Source organism: Carcharodon carcharias, chromosome 5 (assembly GCF_017639515.1).
Source record: "Carcharodon carcharias isolate sCarCar2 chromosome 5, sCarCar2.pri, whole genome shotgun sequence".
NCBI classification, from domain to species: Eukaryota; Metazoa; Chordata; class Chondrichthyes; order Lamniformes; family Lamnidae; genus Carcharodon; species Carcharodon carcharias.
The window spans coordinates 164,669,305-164,687,530 of NC_054471.1; the positions used below are offsets into that span (position 1 = coordinate 164,669,305).

The 18,226-nt window shown below is 45.5% G+C and overlaps 1 protein-coding gene across 1 annotated transcript in view; it reads left to right on the forward strand.

Moving 5' to 3' along the window:
* The window catches only part of allc (allantoicase), a 47,662-nt gene that overhangs the window by 21,899 nt on the left and 7,537 nt on the right, over nucleotides 1-18,226 (forward strand). The window contains exons 8-12 of the mRNA XM_041187413.1: nucleotides 1,284-1,416; nucleotides 2,892-3,047; nucleotides 3,785-3,858; nucleotides 5,021-5,129; nucleotides 11,782-11,909. Coding sequence (XP_041043347.1) covers nucleotides 1,284-1,416; nucleotides 2,892-3,047; nucleotides 3,785-3,858; nucleotides 5,021-5,129; nucleotides 11,782-11,909 — 600 coding nt within the window. The remainder of the gene's footprint in view (nucleotides 1-1,283; nucleotides 1,417-2,891; nucleotides 3,048-3,784; nucleotides 3,859-5,020; nucleotides 5,130-11,781; nucleotides 11,910-18,226) is intronic.

An 18,226-nucleotide genomic window follows, 5' to 3' on the forward strand; every position in this document is an offset into this window, starting at 1 on the left:
TGGAGCCTCATTCCTCCAGGTATTAAGTGTTACTACTGATTGTAAAAATGTTTAGCTTTTTTGTAAACGTTTCCTTTCTGCCACTTTCTTCTCTCTCTCAATCCAATCTTTGTTTCCCTCTCTTTATTTCTCTTTCTGTGCCTGATTTGACATTCACCCTCTGTAATCTACCCACATTTTCAATCCTTATGCTATGTATTTCAGAACTCTTTAATATCATTGTTTAAGGAGATATATAATTGGCTGCCCTGTTCACTGAAGTCCCAGGTGTCCTGTTTTTCTTGTTGTGCTATTACCAGTTCAACTTGGACACAAAACATGTTAAAACCTAAACAAGCACAAAGCCTAAGTATTGATGGATGCCATTAGATCCCCTGCTACAGAAAATTCTAGGCCATTACTTTACTTTTTGTGCGGCTGTACACTATTTAACTGTTGTACACCCAAGAGACCAGTAATGGCAATTTAACATAAATTGAGAACCATGTTGGCAGCAACTGGAAGCTGCCTTTATTACAGCTTAGAAACATAATTTGGGGCAGGATCTTCCGGTTGGCAAGTAGGGGCGGGGCCTGACATCACCCCACGTCATTTCCATTTTCAGGTCTGCTCGGGGCGCAGCCGAGTCAGCTGCACGCTCGTTGACCTGTCAACGGTCTATTGAGGCCATTGAGAAACTAATTAAGGGACCTGCCCGTCCAACCTTAAGGTTGGCAGGCAGGCTGGGAGCCCTGGTGGACTTCAGAAAAAGCATGAAACCTCATCCACAGGTGGGGTGAGGTTTCATGAGCTTATGTAAATTTTTAATCAAGGTTTCAATAAAAGTTATGGACATGCCCCAACTTATGTGACAGTGTCACATGAGGGGACATGTCAGGTAAATGTTTCTATCATTTGTATTGCAAATTTTAATTTGGAGCAGATCTCCCTGAGGCAGCACTTAGCCTCAGGGAGGTCAGCGTGCTCTTTCATGCGTATGCGTGAAAGAGCGCACTCCCAGCTGAGGGAATTCCCCCCCCCATCCGCTTGCCCACAAGGGGAGCGCATAGCGCTTCCTGGCGGACGTCACACTGGGTGGGCATTACTTGGCCCGCCCAAGTAAAATGTTGCTCGGGGGCACTGATCGGAGGCATGCCCGCTCCCGCACTTCCCCAAATTTTTTCCTTGATTTTTATTTAAGAATACTTTGCTATAAATGGCTGGACTCTTATCCTCTAAATTAGATAATGAATAATAAAATAAACTTCACAACTTTTTCATATTTATTATACCTTCTATGGTAGTTGATGCCAGAGTTCTGGACTGAACTGGTTCCAATGACAATCCTGCAACCAGGCTATGTTGACACTTGCCACAATTATCTTCCTGCTCAGCAACTGAGGCAATGGACTCACATCAGACTGAACATGTACCCAGGTAATTCAATGGCTTTTTATTAAATTTGAAGGAACCAAGGAGAATCAAGGTGTGGAGCATCACCAAGGTTGAAATGAGAAGACAAATTAAATCCAAAAATAATGATCAGGAGATGCCAAACTTGGATCCTATCAATCTTTAAATAATGGATACGGAAGAATTTTCGACATTATGGGCTGTACTGGTACATACCACGGAGCCTTGGGAGTCACTTATGAAATGTACATTTCTGTTCCAATGATTTACATATATAATGTTGACAGAGATATTTGATTTAGAACTTATCTACAAATGCAGCATCATTACTAAAAACTGCCATTTCAAAGCCTTTAGGCCCATAAAACTCCAACAGGAATAACTAACAAATAATAAGAAAATAGAAGCACTAATGGGACTTAGCTGAGGTTGTGAATAGATATGAGACCTCCCAGTGTCAGTACGATCAAACCACCCAACAGTATCACTGACTGCTAACTCCCTCACCCTGGTAATGCGGAACAGTCCTGCAAAGTTCCACACCCTTAGGAGAGTAATTGGACACCTCTGCTTTTTTATCCTTGTCCACCCAGGGCACCAGCACATTTTCCACACTGCTAAAGTAACACTTCCACAAATAACCTTTTACAATGCTGTTTACTTAATGATGGCTCTAACTTAGCATATAGCACCATGGCTACCCAGATCCTCTAGCATAAGTTACTTACATTAGAAACTCTAAAGCCCCTTCCACTATTTTAATAGCCATGTACCCTGAATTTGTTGTTTCTCTTCACCCACATCATCCGGTAGCCCTGCCCTTATTTATTCCATCTTCTGCATGGAACAAACTCGTACTTGATGTCCATCTCAGGTAGGGCACTAAGTGAGAACTTCCCCAATCCTACTCACTTTGAGTAGAAGGCCACAGAGCTTGTGGGGAGCCACTCAGCTCTTGCTGTAGGTGATGATGAGATTGGTGGCAACTTGCTTTTGCTAGTTTACTGACTCAGTACCTATGTTGTCATGTTGGCATCCCTGTGAACTACCACACAGCCAAAGCTACTCCTTTTTAGTTTTCTTAATTTCAAATGAGTAATGCTCGTTCATTCTTAGTATCTATCCTCTATCATAGCAATGGGTGACATGGGGAGATGATGGTAGTGAAGAGGGCAAAGCTACCCAGAAGATGAAACTGCACATTACTGCCACTTCTCAGAACAGGATGAGATGAGGGCCACTTAATTCCCAAGACCATCCTGTACAATATGAGGGGCCAACCGCCTCCTCTGATCATGGTCCCCAGATGTCACTTAGAATAAATGATAGAAAGGAATGTTTAGGAACCACTGGAAGCACAGTGTTAGGACAAAGAAGTTTACAATATGCAATTATTGTGTTACAATAGGTTTTGGTTCTCTTTTCTCATGCAACATTCTTTTTAATTTATCTGACTAAGCTTATTGAATTATTTAACATCCCTGGCTTTCTTTCTTCAGATGGTGGGATTGCACGACTCAGGGCTTATGGCATTGGCCACAAAGATTGGTCAGCAGTTTCACAGAAGCAGGCAATAGATCTGGTTGCAATGACCAATGGAGGTGTATGCTTGGGATACAGTGATGCTCATTTTGGACACCCTAAAAACATTATAGGTATTTGGTTGCAATACACTTATCTTATGGTGCTTTATTAAAGTTGTTGTCTGCATAAATTTATGCAATTTAACAATGTTTACATTTAAAGTTCCCTCATTCATTTTAAGGGTACTTTCCACAACAAAATAATTAAGGAACCAATTTCCAAATGAGGCCAATGCAACCTCTCCTCAGATTTTTGTTAGTCTCACATAGATCAGTTGCTGCACTTTGTACTGCCTAAAATTAGTAATAGGCAGTGAATGTGTAACTTGCAGCTATAGCCTTTAACATAGTTTTTTCAGGCATAACAGGAACCTTACACTGTTTCTTTAAAGTTATTACTTTAAAAAGAAATTATGCAGTTTTATTCGGCTAATTGTTGGAAGAAGACTCAATGCTATTAACAATAACATAAATTATTTAATCACCAATGCATGCATATACTTTTTAAGTACACATTTGATAAAAATGAAACCATATCTACTCTCCCATGATATATTGCTTTTATTGTTGCCAAAATTTTATTTTTTGTACACTCAGCAGTTTCTCTGTTATTTTCCTAATGGTGTGTATGAAACAGACTAACCACTGATATTTTAGGTTAACGTTGCTTGACAATTTAGACGAGCCATTTTCTTCCTCCTGTATCATTTTCAGCAAATGCAAATTAAATAACCCTTTCTCTGCTTGAATTTCTATTTTTATTACCCGATGATTCAAAACTTTTTAAAACCCATAACATATCACTGAAGGCATTGGAAGATCCAGTGTTATGTCTGATGGATGGGAAACAGCCAGGAGATTGGACAGACCGCCAGTATTAAAGGTAGGAAACAAACAATCCATCCAATGATGCTTGGTTTTACAATTTACTCTGGAGTCTTTTTCTCGCATCGTGGGTCCTGATGGTGGGCTTGGAAATGTGCGGCACTTTCGTTTGGAGTCGGAGAGGCTGGCCATGCATAATCGCGCGGCAGACTGCCTACTAGATTTGCAGAGGCAAGGATCCTGGCCAATCTTGGGGTGGGACAGGCAGGAAGTCACCAGCCTAGCCGTTACCTCATGGGGTTGAAAGTCAGGGTGCCATGTTTGAATGGCATTCTTGCCATCCAGCAGCATCAACCTGGCAGTTTGTGAGGAGTTTGTAATCCCTGGATCTGCCGGCATTGACACAATGACATTTTGTAGGGAGATCATTCTGGCTGTTATCTGGATGCCATGAGGGTGTCACAGGCATATCTGGTGCGTCACTCCATTGCCCTTGCTCTGGCTTCAGTGAACCTTGACCCACCCCATCACCCTTGATGATTCACCATAGAGCTTCTCTCCCATACCATTGTTCAGCCTAAATCACACTGGGAGTGTGCTTCGTTACCTTCAACTTGCCATCGTCATCCACAACCCTCCCTATATCATCCTTGATCTTCCCTCTGTTACCCTCAACTCCCAGGACCTCACCATTGACCTTCCCTGTATAACCCTTGATCACCCCAAAATCATGCTTGATCTGTAGACATTGACCTTCCCTGTGTAGTCCAGCTTCCTCCCTCTGTTCCCCTTGAGCCTTCATAGGGCTGCCACCTCCCTCCTCCCCTCGGTCAGCCATGCCCTGTTCACCTTTTACGGCCACAACCCAATCTCAGTGCGCCAATGCCTCCTCTCTGCTGGTTCAGCAAAGCTCCCCATCCAAGAAAAGCAGCTTCTACACAGTCCAAATGCATGAGGAAGACTACCTCACCTATTACGCACCAACTTTAACCAGCCGTGAATCTGAAGGCACATGATTCACGTTTGCTGCATGCTTAATTCCAAAAGTAGAATTTAATCTACCAAATTGTGTTTTAGTGAGCATGCCGCCTTGTTTCCTGCTCCCGGCAACTTCACAGGATTTCGCCCTGTTTCGTGTATACACTGCTAGTTTTTTTAAATGGCTGTTTCTAAACATGATAAAAAAACTGATTTTGGCCATTTGTACTCTATCTTTCTAGGCAGATGATCAGGGTGTTTTACAGGTACCTGGTTATGAATGGGCTGTTTTTAAGCTTGGACATCCTGGCATAATAACTCACATTGAGATTGATACAAGCCACTTCAAAGGTAGAGTGAAAAGGCAATTTTAAAAAAAGCAGACTTTTAATCATATAGAAACCTTGAAATTAAGTTCTTTGAACATCTTGCACAAATAATTAGCACATTATGTGATATTGCCTTACCTGTTCTTTTAATGGAGGCACTAACTCATTGATTTTAAAATCTTATGCCTTCTTTACAATTGGAAACAAGGGAATTTCATATGATTGAGCTATGTTTTTGTTCCCTTGTTTTCATAGAGCCCAATTTCAAGTCAACTTTCAGTGTGACTTAAGAAAGAACGGACTTGCATTTATATAGCGCCTTTCAGAATCTCAGGACCTCCCAAAGCACTTAACCACCAATAAAATAATTTTAAAATGGTCATCATGGTAATGAAGAAACCACGGCAGCCAAATTAAAAACAGCAAATTCTTACAAACAGCAAAAACAGATATTAATCAGATAATGGGCTGAAGGTTCTGTGTAGAGACAGTCACTGTCAGATTGCTACTTTGCTCCTATTTACTTACCTTGTGCCAGAGGTAGGCATTTCTCGCATGGACTTCCAAACTGGGCCTCCTCAGAAATGCAGAGCCTACCTGTTCTTGGAGTCCACCTCGTGGTGCAGGATTATCAGAGAAAGCCAAAGCACGTCCCCTTTTTACCACACCAGCTGCTGTATTCCAGTAAGTTTGAAGGTCCCAAAGCCACTTTGAGAAACTATGGAAGGAAGTTAAGTGCGTCTGGGTGGAAGGTAGGGTGGGTCTGGGTTGTCGGGGGTAGTCAGGTTGGAGGTGGTAGTTGGGGGGATTGGGGATTGGTTGGGGGGAATCAGGTGAGGGGGTTACTTGGGAGTCAAGGGAACTCAGGTCTTGAGGTAGTTGGGGTCAGGGGGTGAGGGGATGTAGTTGGGAGGGGGTGTTGGTGGGGACATCAGTAATATAATTAGTTAGGAGTTAGAACTACTTTTTATCATTCTAACTTTTCTGGGGAACTATTCTGGTAAGTGAATCGGAACCATTCGAAGTCTCCGACCTTAACTTAGAGTTTCAGAGGGTTCCAGATGCAGGAGAAATGCCGATCGGAAGCCCAAATTTCCCAAGCAGTTCTTGCATAGTAAGTGCATGGGGACCTGCGAGAGATCCCTTAGCGCATCTTGGGGGCAGGGTGCCTCCAGGGTATGACCATCTGAAGAGTGAAAGTTCTATGCCAATAGGTTAGACTGAGTAGATGGATTTAAGGTATAGATCAGATGTGATCTAATTGAATGGGAGAACAACTCAAAGGACTGAATGATCTACTCCTGTTCCTATGCCCCCTGATAATTTATTTTAATATTGTTGGTTGATGGATAAATGTTGGCTAGCACATTGGGAGGAATACGTCTGCACTTCGAAATATTGTCATGCAATCTTTTATGTCTATCTGATAGGGCAAGATGGAACCTCGGTTTAAGTATCTGAAACACTCCCTCAGTGCTGCACAGGGAATGTCTTCCTGGATGTTGTGCTCAAGTCTCTGAAGTGGGACTTAAACCTACAAAATTCTGTCTCAGGGGCAAGAGCACAACCTCCTGAGTCACACTGACACTAATCAAGAAAAATAGATGGTCTACAGAATTGGAAAGTTGGTTTTATTCTGTTTCTACTAAGTGTCTACATTTTCCTTTTGACATTTGAAATAAAAGTTCAGTGTAGCTCTATGTTGCTACCGTGCTCCAGAGTGTTGACATTTCCTTTGAATGTTGTTGAGCGCATCAATTTAGCAGCAAGTGACAACTCCACTCATACTTTCAACTAAAAAGTGCTTTAATCATGCATGATTAGAGGTAGCTTCCTTTCAGCTAAAAGAAATAAGTGCTAATTTCTTAACTGGGCACACCCAGAATGGAGTCACACTCACAGGAAGTGCTAAAATGTTGGGCCCAGAACTCATAATTTTCCATCTGTTAATTTAAATGGATAAAAAGTAGCAGGTTGTGGCCCCACAATTTCCTAACAAACGCTATCTAGTGCTGCTCCTTATCAGCAATGTCCATTTGGGGAAACAGTTCTCAAATTTCCCCTAAGAGCTATTGGTATTGCATACCCTACACGTCTGTAAAATGTAAGCGTTTGCATTAAAGTGCATTAAACTTGAGTGCAAGTTCATGTGGTAAGTAGTGTAATTCACAATAACTCCCAGTCAACATTTTCCATAGGTATCTGTTGATTAGACAACAATAAACAGAGCACACAAATTTATTGCTTTCACAAGTTAAGTTAATTACTTCTACTTTAAACTGGAATTGAGGGAGTGATCACCAGATACCATACGGTCAATGGCAACAGGAGAATTTAAGCAGGATGGGAGCAGCAACAAGTCTCTAGCAGGACATGTGGGCAAAGCTGAGATCAGGGGAGCATGAACACGGAAGTCCATTTATGTATGAGGTGGACTTCCAGAGTTCTGTACTATCCAAGGGCAGTATCAAATAAAAAGCCACCATCTATCAAGGAAGGCTGCTGTATGATGGACTGTGCTTTGTTAAAGACATGGTGGCTGGAACATGTTAGGTACTGTATGGGCAGAGTGAGATGGAGGAATTTATAGAATGGATGATATGTCTAAAGAATTACTGGAGATTTTTACGGGAATGAAAGCCCTACTTACAATGTAATTTTTGTGTACATGATATATTTAGCATTTCAGCTTTTGGATACCTTGCCAGACAATCAAGTCGTCCATAAGTCCGGTGACCTAATTTGAAGTGTATATCTGAGGGGGAAGAGCACAGATTCCATCAGGTGATGATGGGGTGCCAATAATCCAGTTGGGCTAAGAGTTGGATATTATGACTTAAGGTCACAAGCAGTGATGGTGACATTGCTGTTTTTAATTTACATAAATGATTTGAGACAGAAACAGACATTTTCAGATGATACCAAATTGAGGAATGGGTTTTAGACAGTAGTGAGTAGGTAAACCAAATACAGAAAGATCTGGACTGGTTGGGAAGATGAATTGGTGAGTGGCAAATTCCATTTAATGTGGACAGATAAGGTGGTCAGACCAGGAAAGGGAAATGGTGGAACATAAACTAAATGGCCACAGGACACAACATAAGAGAGGGATTTGTAGGTATCACGGATATTGCCCTGAAACTAATGGCTGAATTTTCATTCCGGAGCCTGGAGCGCAGAGTCGGAAAAATTCCCAACCCCACAAGCCTGACTCGGGAGCCAAAGGGGCTGCTGGGTGTCAAGGCGAGCTGTTTAAAAGGTCCACCTCAGTGCTCTGGGATTCTTCCAAGTTACAATAAAAACAAGAAAACAAAAAAACACCCCCTCACCCCCACATACCCTATGCCCCATCCATGCCAATTCATGCCATCATCATAGCCCTCACCCACCCCCATGCACCTTTATAGCCCCAATGCTAATTCATATCAACCCTGTCCACCAATTGCCCTTTCATCCTCCATGCCAACTCACCAGGTATCCACCATGAAAAGATCTCAGGAGCCATTATGAGATGAAACAAAATAAAGTTCTAAGTGTCTATTGCAGACTCCAGTATTTAAAAAAACACTTTCATTCAGAAAAAAATCAATACATTTAAATTACATTAAGTACTTAATCCCTAATAAAAACAAGCAATTCCTTCAAGTACTTAACCTCTTATGAAAACAAACATTTGTATTTATAGCCCCACATCAAAAACTTTATAACCACTTGGAGCTGTCAATCAAACTGTGAACTTGCAGCTCCCTCCCCCACGCTGTGATAATGACCAGTTGTGGAATCAGTCGTCTCGCACTTATCCTATCATGATAACCCTCAGGTTTATGTGAACAGCTAGTGAAATTGCAAGCAGGCTTTTTTTTTTCTCAAAAAGTTAAAGGGCTTGGGGATTTAAACGACTAGATAGCTTGACAGTTCCACTGAGCTAATCCACTTTTTACGCACATTCATGCCTACTCCTTACAATCCCAAAGGACAGCTGATCTTTCCCAAAGGGTGACCAACCTCTCCCAAAGGGATACCTGGACTTCTCAAAAGGGTGCCTTCCCTTCCCAACTAACCCCAGCAGCTTTAGATCTTTTTCTCAAATGTCTAAAGCCTACAAGTAACATTTTGGACATCCCAGTTATGAAAATCGCACCCGTTTGAAGGCAGCTGCACATTTAAATGAACTGCAGATGTGCAAACTATAACCCGCTCCCATTTGAAAATGATGGGTGCTGGTTCTGTGTGCAGGACTCCTGGAATCCATTTTTGCTATGGCGCCAGAGTCCTTCCAACTTTGTGAAAATCTGGGCCAACAGTGCAATGTATGGCAGCATTAAGGAAGGTAGAGGGATGGAGGATAAATCTCAGGAAGGGATGATGAATCTTTGCAAGGCATTGGTTTATCCACAACTTGAGTGCCGTGTAGAATTCTATAATTTAGTCATCGAAGGCAGTGCGGAAAAAGTTGACCAAACTGATATGGAGTTTAAGGCATGACTGGGTGAAGTTAAGGAGCCTGGGATAGTTTTCAGAGAAAAAGAGAAAGCTTGGGGGAGTTACTCTTCAAGTTTTTTTTTAAAGAAGCAGGTACAGTGAACCCTGATAATAGAATTTAAATTGCCACAAATTTTAAAACTAGGGTCAAGCTCAGGAAAAGAAAAGTTGACAAAGGGCTGAATTTTATAACCCGCGGGCAGGTGTGTGCCCGACCCGATCAGGCATAAAATCGCGCGAGAAGATGTTGGGCGAGCGTCCCGATGTCATCACGCATTCACGCAATATTCCGCTCGGCAGCGCACGCGCAAGAGTCGCAAGTGTGCCCACCGACAATTAAGATGGCAATTAAGCCCACTAACGGCGAAATTGTCTCTGATTTTTTTTGTGGCCCGTCCAACATTACAGTTGGCAGCCGGGCAAATCGGCCAGGTGGCCTTTATATTTTTCATCCAATCTCATCCAAGGACAGGATGAAATTTCTGTTATGAAATAAAATAAAAATAGATATCTGTGGGCAGCATTTTTATCAGCTATATTTTCAGGTGATCGATTGTGATGCATGGACATTTTTTTTTGCAGTTTTTAAACCTCTGGTTTAGCATTTTCAGGTCTGCAGCTTCCTGAGGCAGCTGCCTGCCTTCAGGGAGCTTTCTCACAGTGCTCGCCCACGCCCAGCCTCTTCCTACCCCACCCTGCAGTGCTGAGCTTTTCAGCGGGCGTTTCATGCTGGCTGGCCGTTAATTGGTCATCCAGTGTGAAATCGCGGTCAGGAGCCGTCGCAGTCGGTGGTCCGATTCCCAGCTGCTCCTGGGCCTGCCAATTGCCCCTGCTGCCAAAAATAAAACTCAGGCCAAAATGTTTAGATGCACTACTTCATGGAGAGGGTGAAATGTGAAATGTGAAATGTGAAATGTGAAATGGACTGCATGGAGCCTGTGGAAGGAGATTGGCTGGAAAAAAAATAAAGTTGGTTGGATAAATATTTGAGGGAGCTGCCATTTGAAAGCTTTTTAGTTTTTGGCACAGCCCCGATGGATCACAGAGTCATTTCTGTTTTTCCTTTATTTCTATTTCAAAATGAATCCATTGTAGGCTAAAATCCAGAATGAAGCTTGCAATGTGAATTCCTGAAACATGCATTACTCTTGCAGTCTGTTGCACTCGCTGATTGTGTTACGTTGTAAATTAAGTGTAGTCTAACACTAAAGTCTGATCTTTATTTGTGTGCCTGTGGTCCACAGATGCTGGTGGCAGATGAATTTTGGCGTCAATGGTCCCTATAATTATTGGGAGAAAAGGAGGGCAAGGAGGCGATTGTCATAGGCCAGGAAAGGCAGAGGTGCTGCTGAATTTAATGACAGAATCTCATTTGAACTCATGCAAAGTTTCCTGCTAGGCAGCCAGCCAGATTGAGAGGCTAGTTGGCTGGCAGATTGAAAAGCTTACTGTATATGGTCACAGCCGGGAATTGGAGAGTCACAGGAGAGGTTGGGGTGGAGTGAGGGTTAGAGCTCATAGTGGGGACGGGGGAGATTGCAGAGGGAAAGACATCAGATTGCAGAGTGCATGGGGAGGGACTCTGGAGATCACATGGAGCAGGTTTGCTAATTGCTTGAGGGCCTGGGGGTGATGGTGGCAGATCGCAGCAGGTTAGTTTGAGGGGAAGGTAGATGAAGCACATCTAGGCCACAAGCAGTGCTGAATCCAACAATATAATAAATAAAATAAAAGCAAAATACTGTGGATGCTGGAAATCTGAAACAAAAACGAAAATTGCTGGAAAAACTCAGTAGGTCTGACAGCATCTGTGGAGAGGAATACAGAGTTAATGTTTCGAGTCCATATGACTCTTCATCAATGCTCACCTCCCTTCAGCTATCAGGTTTCCTGAGCCCTGAGAATGCGAGTCCGCAGCTGTTGAATCCATACATCTGCCTCATGAAAGCAGGTTACTGGTCCGACCCCCCTCACCCCACAACCCACTTTTACTGAAGTAGGTGGGTTTGTGGTGGTTTAGGGTTGAGTTCCTGTTTTTATGAATTTAATCCACCGGCCCTTCCTGATAGAATTAAAATTCCCCCTGTAGTTTGCAGCTGCTTTAATGGTGTCAGTCTTAGCTGGAGTGAAAACTGTGGTGAAAATGTGAATAGTGTACTTAAACAACACATTCTTATTCTTTTTGTGATCAGGTAACTTCCCAGACAGTTGTGAAATTGAAGGATGTGCCATAACTCCAGAAGAGGAAAAAGAAAGGATTGCTATGATGTGGAAAGAGTGTCTTGGTTTGAAATGGAAGTTGCTGCTGCCAGTTACTAAGGTATATGTAGATAGAAGGTGGACTTTCACAGATTTTACTCACCATTGCCCAGTCAGTAGAAGGTTTGCAGTTCTGGCCATAGAGCCATATTGGATCCAAAATTCCTAACTATGAAGCAATGGGAAGTGGATTCACTGGTAATTGTTCACTGCCAAAGGAGAAATTTACAGGGTTATTGGGAAAGAGCAGGACATTAGGACTAATTGGGAATCTCTTTCGAAGAAAGTGTTGGCAATGTTGATGAGCCGAACAATCTCCTTCTGTTCTGCATAATTCTAGCACTACCTGTGGTATCCCTAACCCTAACCTTCGATTTCTCGTTACTGGAGGAGGACGGAAGAGTTAATTTGACCATTCAAGCATCTCCTCGTGTCTGACAGCAGTTTGAGACTTTGAAACAGGTTGCCCAACTGCTATAGACTCAATAAAAGGAGCAAAAGCACAGTAAAAAAAGAGTGGCCTCAACTAACAATGTTATTTATCTCAGGTTGGATACCAGTCTGAGTTAGGACAGGGTAATCTATTTGATGTAAGGTTTGTCTGGAAATTATTGAAGTATAAAGCAGATAGCAGAAGTTTTAAAAAAAAAACTCTGTGACATGAAGGCAGTAATTTATTAAAACAATTTAAGGTTTTAAAAGAATTCCCGTCATCAGCAATATAAGCTAAAACTGTAAACCATGGTCCCCCCCTTTTTGTACTTCCTGACTGGTTTTGAATTTAACAATTTACATTTGTAGGTCCTGAAAGCAAAATGCTGTGATATAGTGTGCTGTCTTAATTGGTTCTTCTGTAAAATGTATATTCCTCCATCCTCCCTGCTAATGGTCATGGCACAGGGTTGCTGTCTGCTGAATTTTATTGCTGTGCCAATCTCTGGTATTTTAGGGCAAAGGGTCCTAAAACATCTGAGACTTAAAGATCTATTATGTCCATTTTGTATTTTTTTAAATGTAGTTCTTTGACTATATTGTCCTTTCACCCCGATAGTCCATCTGCAAAATCCAGGTTAATTCAGTCATATTTGTATTTGTATCTCCTATTTGCCTCTTTGCCTTGTTTGAAGGGCTGTTCTTTGGTCAATAAATCCTACATGAAAAGACTGAGTTTAGCACAAGGGCCTGGCACATATAGGCTTAATGTGGGACTGAGTACAGTACCGCCCACATAGTGATGTAAGAGAGCACATGACCCGCACCCAGGGTCAGTGTGGTGTTGGACAGAGCTGTGTGTACCAGCGAGCATGGAGACAGCTCCTAACTTGTATCCTTTACTGTTTCTTTGTAAATAGTTCTAAGAGTCACTAAAGACTTACAGGGCAGAATTTTCCCGTTGCTGTGCGGAGGTGGGCCCTGCATGCTGACACGTAAAATGATGCAGGATGACGTCGGACGAGCGTCCTGACGTCACCGCGCGCCATCACGAGATTTAGGTGGGCAGATGCGCGATGTTCTCCGATGCACGCCTGCCATTAATTAATCACCCAGTTAAGGCCCTTGAGGCAGCAGTTGACTGCAATTTTCCAGGGCCCATGTGACCTTCAGGACCTCGCAAGGGCGCAATGGGCAGGCGGGTAGAGACATTTGTATAAATCTCATCCATGGGCGGGATAAGAGGGGTGAGTGGTTTCGCGAATGTTATCTTTCAGGTATTTAAGTATGAAAGTTACTGATACTTGCCTGTGTGAGCAAGAATACTTCAAAACTCATACCAGCTGCTTGGGCAGGAGTGAAAGCTTCCAGGTCAGAACTCTACAGTATAGATCATTTTTGGGGCCTGCAGCTTTCAGGAAGCCTTCCCTTAGCCTGGGAATGGGAGTTGTGCTCTCCACTGGAGGTACCTCCTCTGAGCAGGAATGGAGGCCCAGAAGGGGGAGGAGGCTAGGAGTCCATATTCAGCCTCCAGGGGAGCCACCTTTGAGAGGAGAGGAACAGGCACAAGGGTAGCAGGGCCAAGAGGTAGTCCAAGGTGGAAGGGGCCACAGAAGATGCCACTATCCTGCTGCCAGGGTATACAGGTGATGAAGCAGTATCTCAATCTGTCTGAGGTGCAGTGCTGAAGGAGGCTCCGTCTCTTAAGGGAGACAGTCACCTCCATTTGTCAGATGATAAGCCCTGAGATCTCTGCAAACTGTGTGGGTGGGCACCCCATGCCAGCGGCTCTAAAGATCACAGCTGCCCTCAACTTTTATGCCTCCAGCTCTTTCCAGGGGTTGGTGGGTGATCTCTGCGGAGCCTCCCAATCAGCTGTCCACAGTTGTGTCAAGCAGGTGACAGATGCTCTGTTCAGGCGTACATTGACTTTCATCCACTACCGCTTGGATGATGCCAGCCAGACACAGTGAGCCAGAGGCTTTGCAGCGATTGCTGGCTTCCCCCGCATCCAGGGTGCTATAGACTGTACACATGCGGCCATCAAGGCACCAGCGGGTGAGCCCGGTGCCTTCATCAACAGGAAGGGCTTCCACTCCATGAACGTGCAGATAGTGTGTGATCACAGGATCCAGATTCTGCAAGTCTGTGCAAAGTATCCAGGCAGCAACCATGATGCCTACGTCCTGAGACACTCCCAGGTGCCAAGGCTCTTCAGTGCTCCAGCCCGGCTGGATGGATGGCTGCTGGGTGACAAGGGCTATCCCTTCAAAAAGTGGCTCATGATGCCTCTCTGCCATCCAAGAAGAAAGGCTGAGCAATGACACAATAGGAGCCACGCCTCCACAAGGGCTGTGATGGAGAGAACCATTGGTCTTCTCAAGATGCGCTTCCGATGCCTGGACCGCTCAGGGGCCACACTCCAGTGCCCCCAGATCGTGTGTCACTGATAGTGGCTGCATGCTACGCTCTTGCGCTGGAAAGGGGCGACGCAATGGACGAGGAAGATGTAGACGCAGTTGCTTCGATGCACACGATGAGTCCAGCAGTAAGTCTGGGGATAAGCACGCACAGGAGAACGCTGAAGGGGTAGACACTGATCCGGGCATAGTCCAGGGAGGCAGGGACATCCGGGAGGCTTTAATCCAAAAAACCTTCAACTAGCCCAACACAGATGGACCTCCAGGGCTGCAGGCATTGTACTCGATACCTGAGTGCTAAATTTGCCTGGATAGTAACATTAACCAAGGCCCTTGTCAATAAAGCTCAATGTCAAACAATTCACTCATAACATCATGGGTTCCTGCCCACTTACAGAAGTAAGGAATCACCCTGAGGCTTGGCAACATATCAAAATTTATTGAGAACAAATATAACTTCATAAACCAAAAAATAAAGGTGTTGCACATCACACCAAGTCTTCAATAAACTTCTATGGGGCAACATAAAAGCACCAGTGAGAAACCCATGGTGTGCCTTAAATTTACACTTACCGGTGCTACGTCTAGGTGCTGTCCCCTCGCTGGCACTGGCATCTGAGACAGCCTGCTCACTCTGCTGTCCTGCTGGCCTTGATTACCTTGGTGGACATCCTCTGGCCCTTGGAATCTTTGATGGCCCAGCCTGGGCGGGAGTGGCCAGTGCTACAGCTGGCTTCTCCCCAGTCGCCGCAGCCTCATTGGATGCTACGGTCACTGGCAGAGGGGCGGAGTAGCTGCTGCCCTCATCCGGAGCACCATGAGAGGAGCCCATAGAGACAACAGGCAGCTGCTGCACCGACATGAGGTTGCTTCGGACATCCCTGCTCATAGTGGATGGATGGGCACTGAGCTGGGATACTTGGTGCCCAAACCATCTCCCACAGGGGCACTGACCAGCTGAGGTCAATGCCGCTGTGAGGGCTTGCAGGTCCGAGCACAACCCTAGGAGGCCCTGATTGTTCTTCTGGAGGAGCCTCTCCATAAGAGTCACCACTCCCTCCATGGAGGAAGCATAGCACACAGCCATGAGGCTCATTGTATCAGTGATGCTCCGCATGGTCTCCTCCAGCATGGGCACCATGCTACGCATAGCCTCATGTATCTCTGCCAGATTTTCCCACACACCCTGCTGCACTTCCGGCGTTTGCTGACTCACGGCCAACTCCAGAGGCCCATCATCAGCCACCGACCGAGTATGTTCCTGGCCCCCAGTAGCCCTTCGACTGCCGGCGCCCTGGGCACTCTCTGTCTCTGCTCACACCCCCTGCGAGTCTGGAGTGCCCTCACCGCCGTGCCCCGGGACACTAGCCGAAGATCTAATTCCCACCGAGGTGCTAGTATCTGTGCTGGTGCCTGCCTGATAGAGATGGTGTGACGCTGGTGTGTGGATTTCCTCTGGGCCCTCAGGGGTGAGAGATGGGCCCTCTGCCTCCTCCTCCCGGCCCTGCTTCAGTGATGCTAAAAAGAAGAACAAGGACATTTGCTTAGTTACAGTGCAGACAATGTCAATTTGCATGCCTGTCCCCTGGATCATTATGTGCTCATCCTTCCATAAACAATGGTCACCCCATGTGGCTAACTTCTATCACTGAGCATTCGGCAATGCCATGGCTGCTGGGACACACATGGTGACCTCAGTGCTCAGCAAACATACATCCCTGTGGCACCCCAGCCTCTCTGCCACTGCTGGACCTGGGGGCATGGCGCCACTCCAGATCCATGGCCTGCTGTTCAGGAGGTGTTAGGATCGCCAACTCGGCCTGGCCTCTGCCAGTCCGCATCCGCTTTGTGGAATTGTGCGCAGTCTTCTCCTGAAAAGGACAGAAGAGCATTGGTAAGTCCAGCCTGTACCTGGATTCCCATCGCATCCCTGCCAACCCAGCCAGAGTGGGACATTGCAGGACTCCAGTTCTTCATCGCTCTGCAGCTGCCACACATTCACCCAAAGAAGCCAGGGCTGACCCTCCCCACTTGCCCAAATGCTGCCTCCTTCACATGTGGCACCACAAGATGTTACTTTGCTAAGCAAGGAGGCACAAGCATGTGGAACGCAAAGGCCAGCAGATGGATTGGTGCCCCGCCAACTGGAAGCTCCCCTCCCAGCATGTTAGCACCCTGACTTTGACATGCTTCCCAGTTCCAGTACTCTGCCTAGGTGCAGGTCCTAGACTTTCACCCCCATGCTGTACTCTGGGAGTTAGTGTCACACGTGTTGCGGATGCAGAAGACATCCTAGCTCAACGCTCTCACGGTGAACTAGGCATGGGCAGTATATGCTGGCCCACCCAGCGAGGGATACATGCCATGAAGGGTTCAATGCTGTTATTGCACTCAGAGTTCCAGGTGGGGGTTAGGGGGAAAGGCTGCCGGCTGCATTAAATGACCTCAGCCAACATGGCACTCACCCTTCCCAAGCACAGGAAGTAATTGAATCTTTTATGGCACTGGACCCATGTGCACCACCCCAGATTAATCATGGGACTCACACTCTCAGCCACCTCATCCCACGCACGTTTGGTCAGGTGAGGAGGCCTTGGAATCAGGACCTCCCGCCGTGCTGCCATCTCCTCCAGGAGGGCAGCGAGGCTCTCGTCGGAGAAATGAGGGGTATATTCCCCCGCTGGCCTACCCTCTAGCCTGGCCTGCCCTGCTGGCCTACCCGCCGGCCTGGCCTGCCCCAAAGGCCTACCCTCCAGACCAAACGCGTGTGGGATGAGGTGGCCGAGAGTGCGAGTCCCATGATGTGGGGTGGTGCACATGGGTCCAGTGTCATAAAAGATTCAATGACTTCCTGTGTTTGGGAAGGGTGAGTACCATGTTGGCTGAGGTCATTTAATGCAGCCGGTAGCCTTTCCCCCTAACCCCCTCCGGACTTGTGTGATGTACAGTAACCCTCTGCTGTGCTCTTCTCCCGGCCATTGTGATCAGCCTTTCAAAGGTTGCCAGGCCTTCATTTAAACAGGCCGTCGGGTTGTCATTGGACTTGGCGGTCCGTACATATCTGCCCACTCCTGCTATCCTCGGAAGTCGAGAAATACGCTGGGTGGGCCTTAATTGGCCCGTCCACATAAAATGGCGGCGAGGACCTGATCACGGGTGGCGATCGGGTCTGCGCCTGCCTGCGCCCATTCCCGCATAGTCCACCCAACATGGGGAAAGTTCTCCCCACAGTTAACCTATGTATGACGACGACGTCTTCAGACCTATGAAACTGAATCCAACACCATAAAATATTGAGTGGCTGCAACCTGAGGTAAAGATAAATGAAGAGCAACTTAGATGTAAACTTTAAACTTTATATGCAGCTACCAACCCCCACAGTCTTCCCATACTCCCGCAGCCAGGATCCATGATCTGCTCTTAAGTGGCACATGAAAACAATGAAAACGTCTTTTCCCTGGGTAGTGTACACCATTTCAAAATCAGGTTTTTTATTTCTTTTCACTTTCTATGTCAGTCTCCTTAC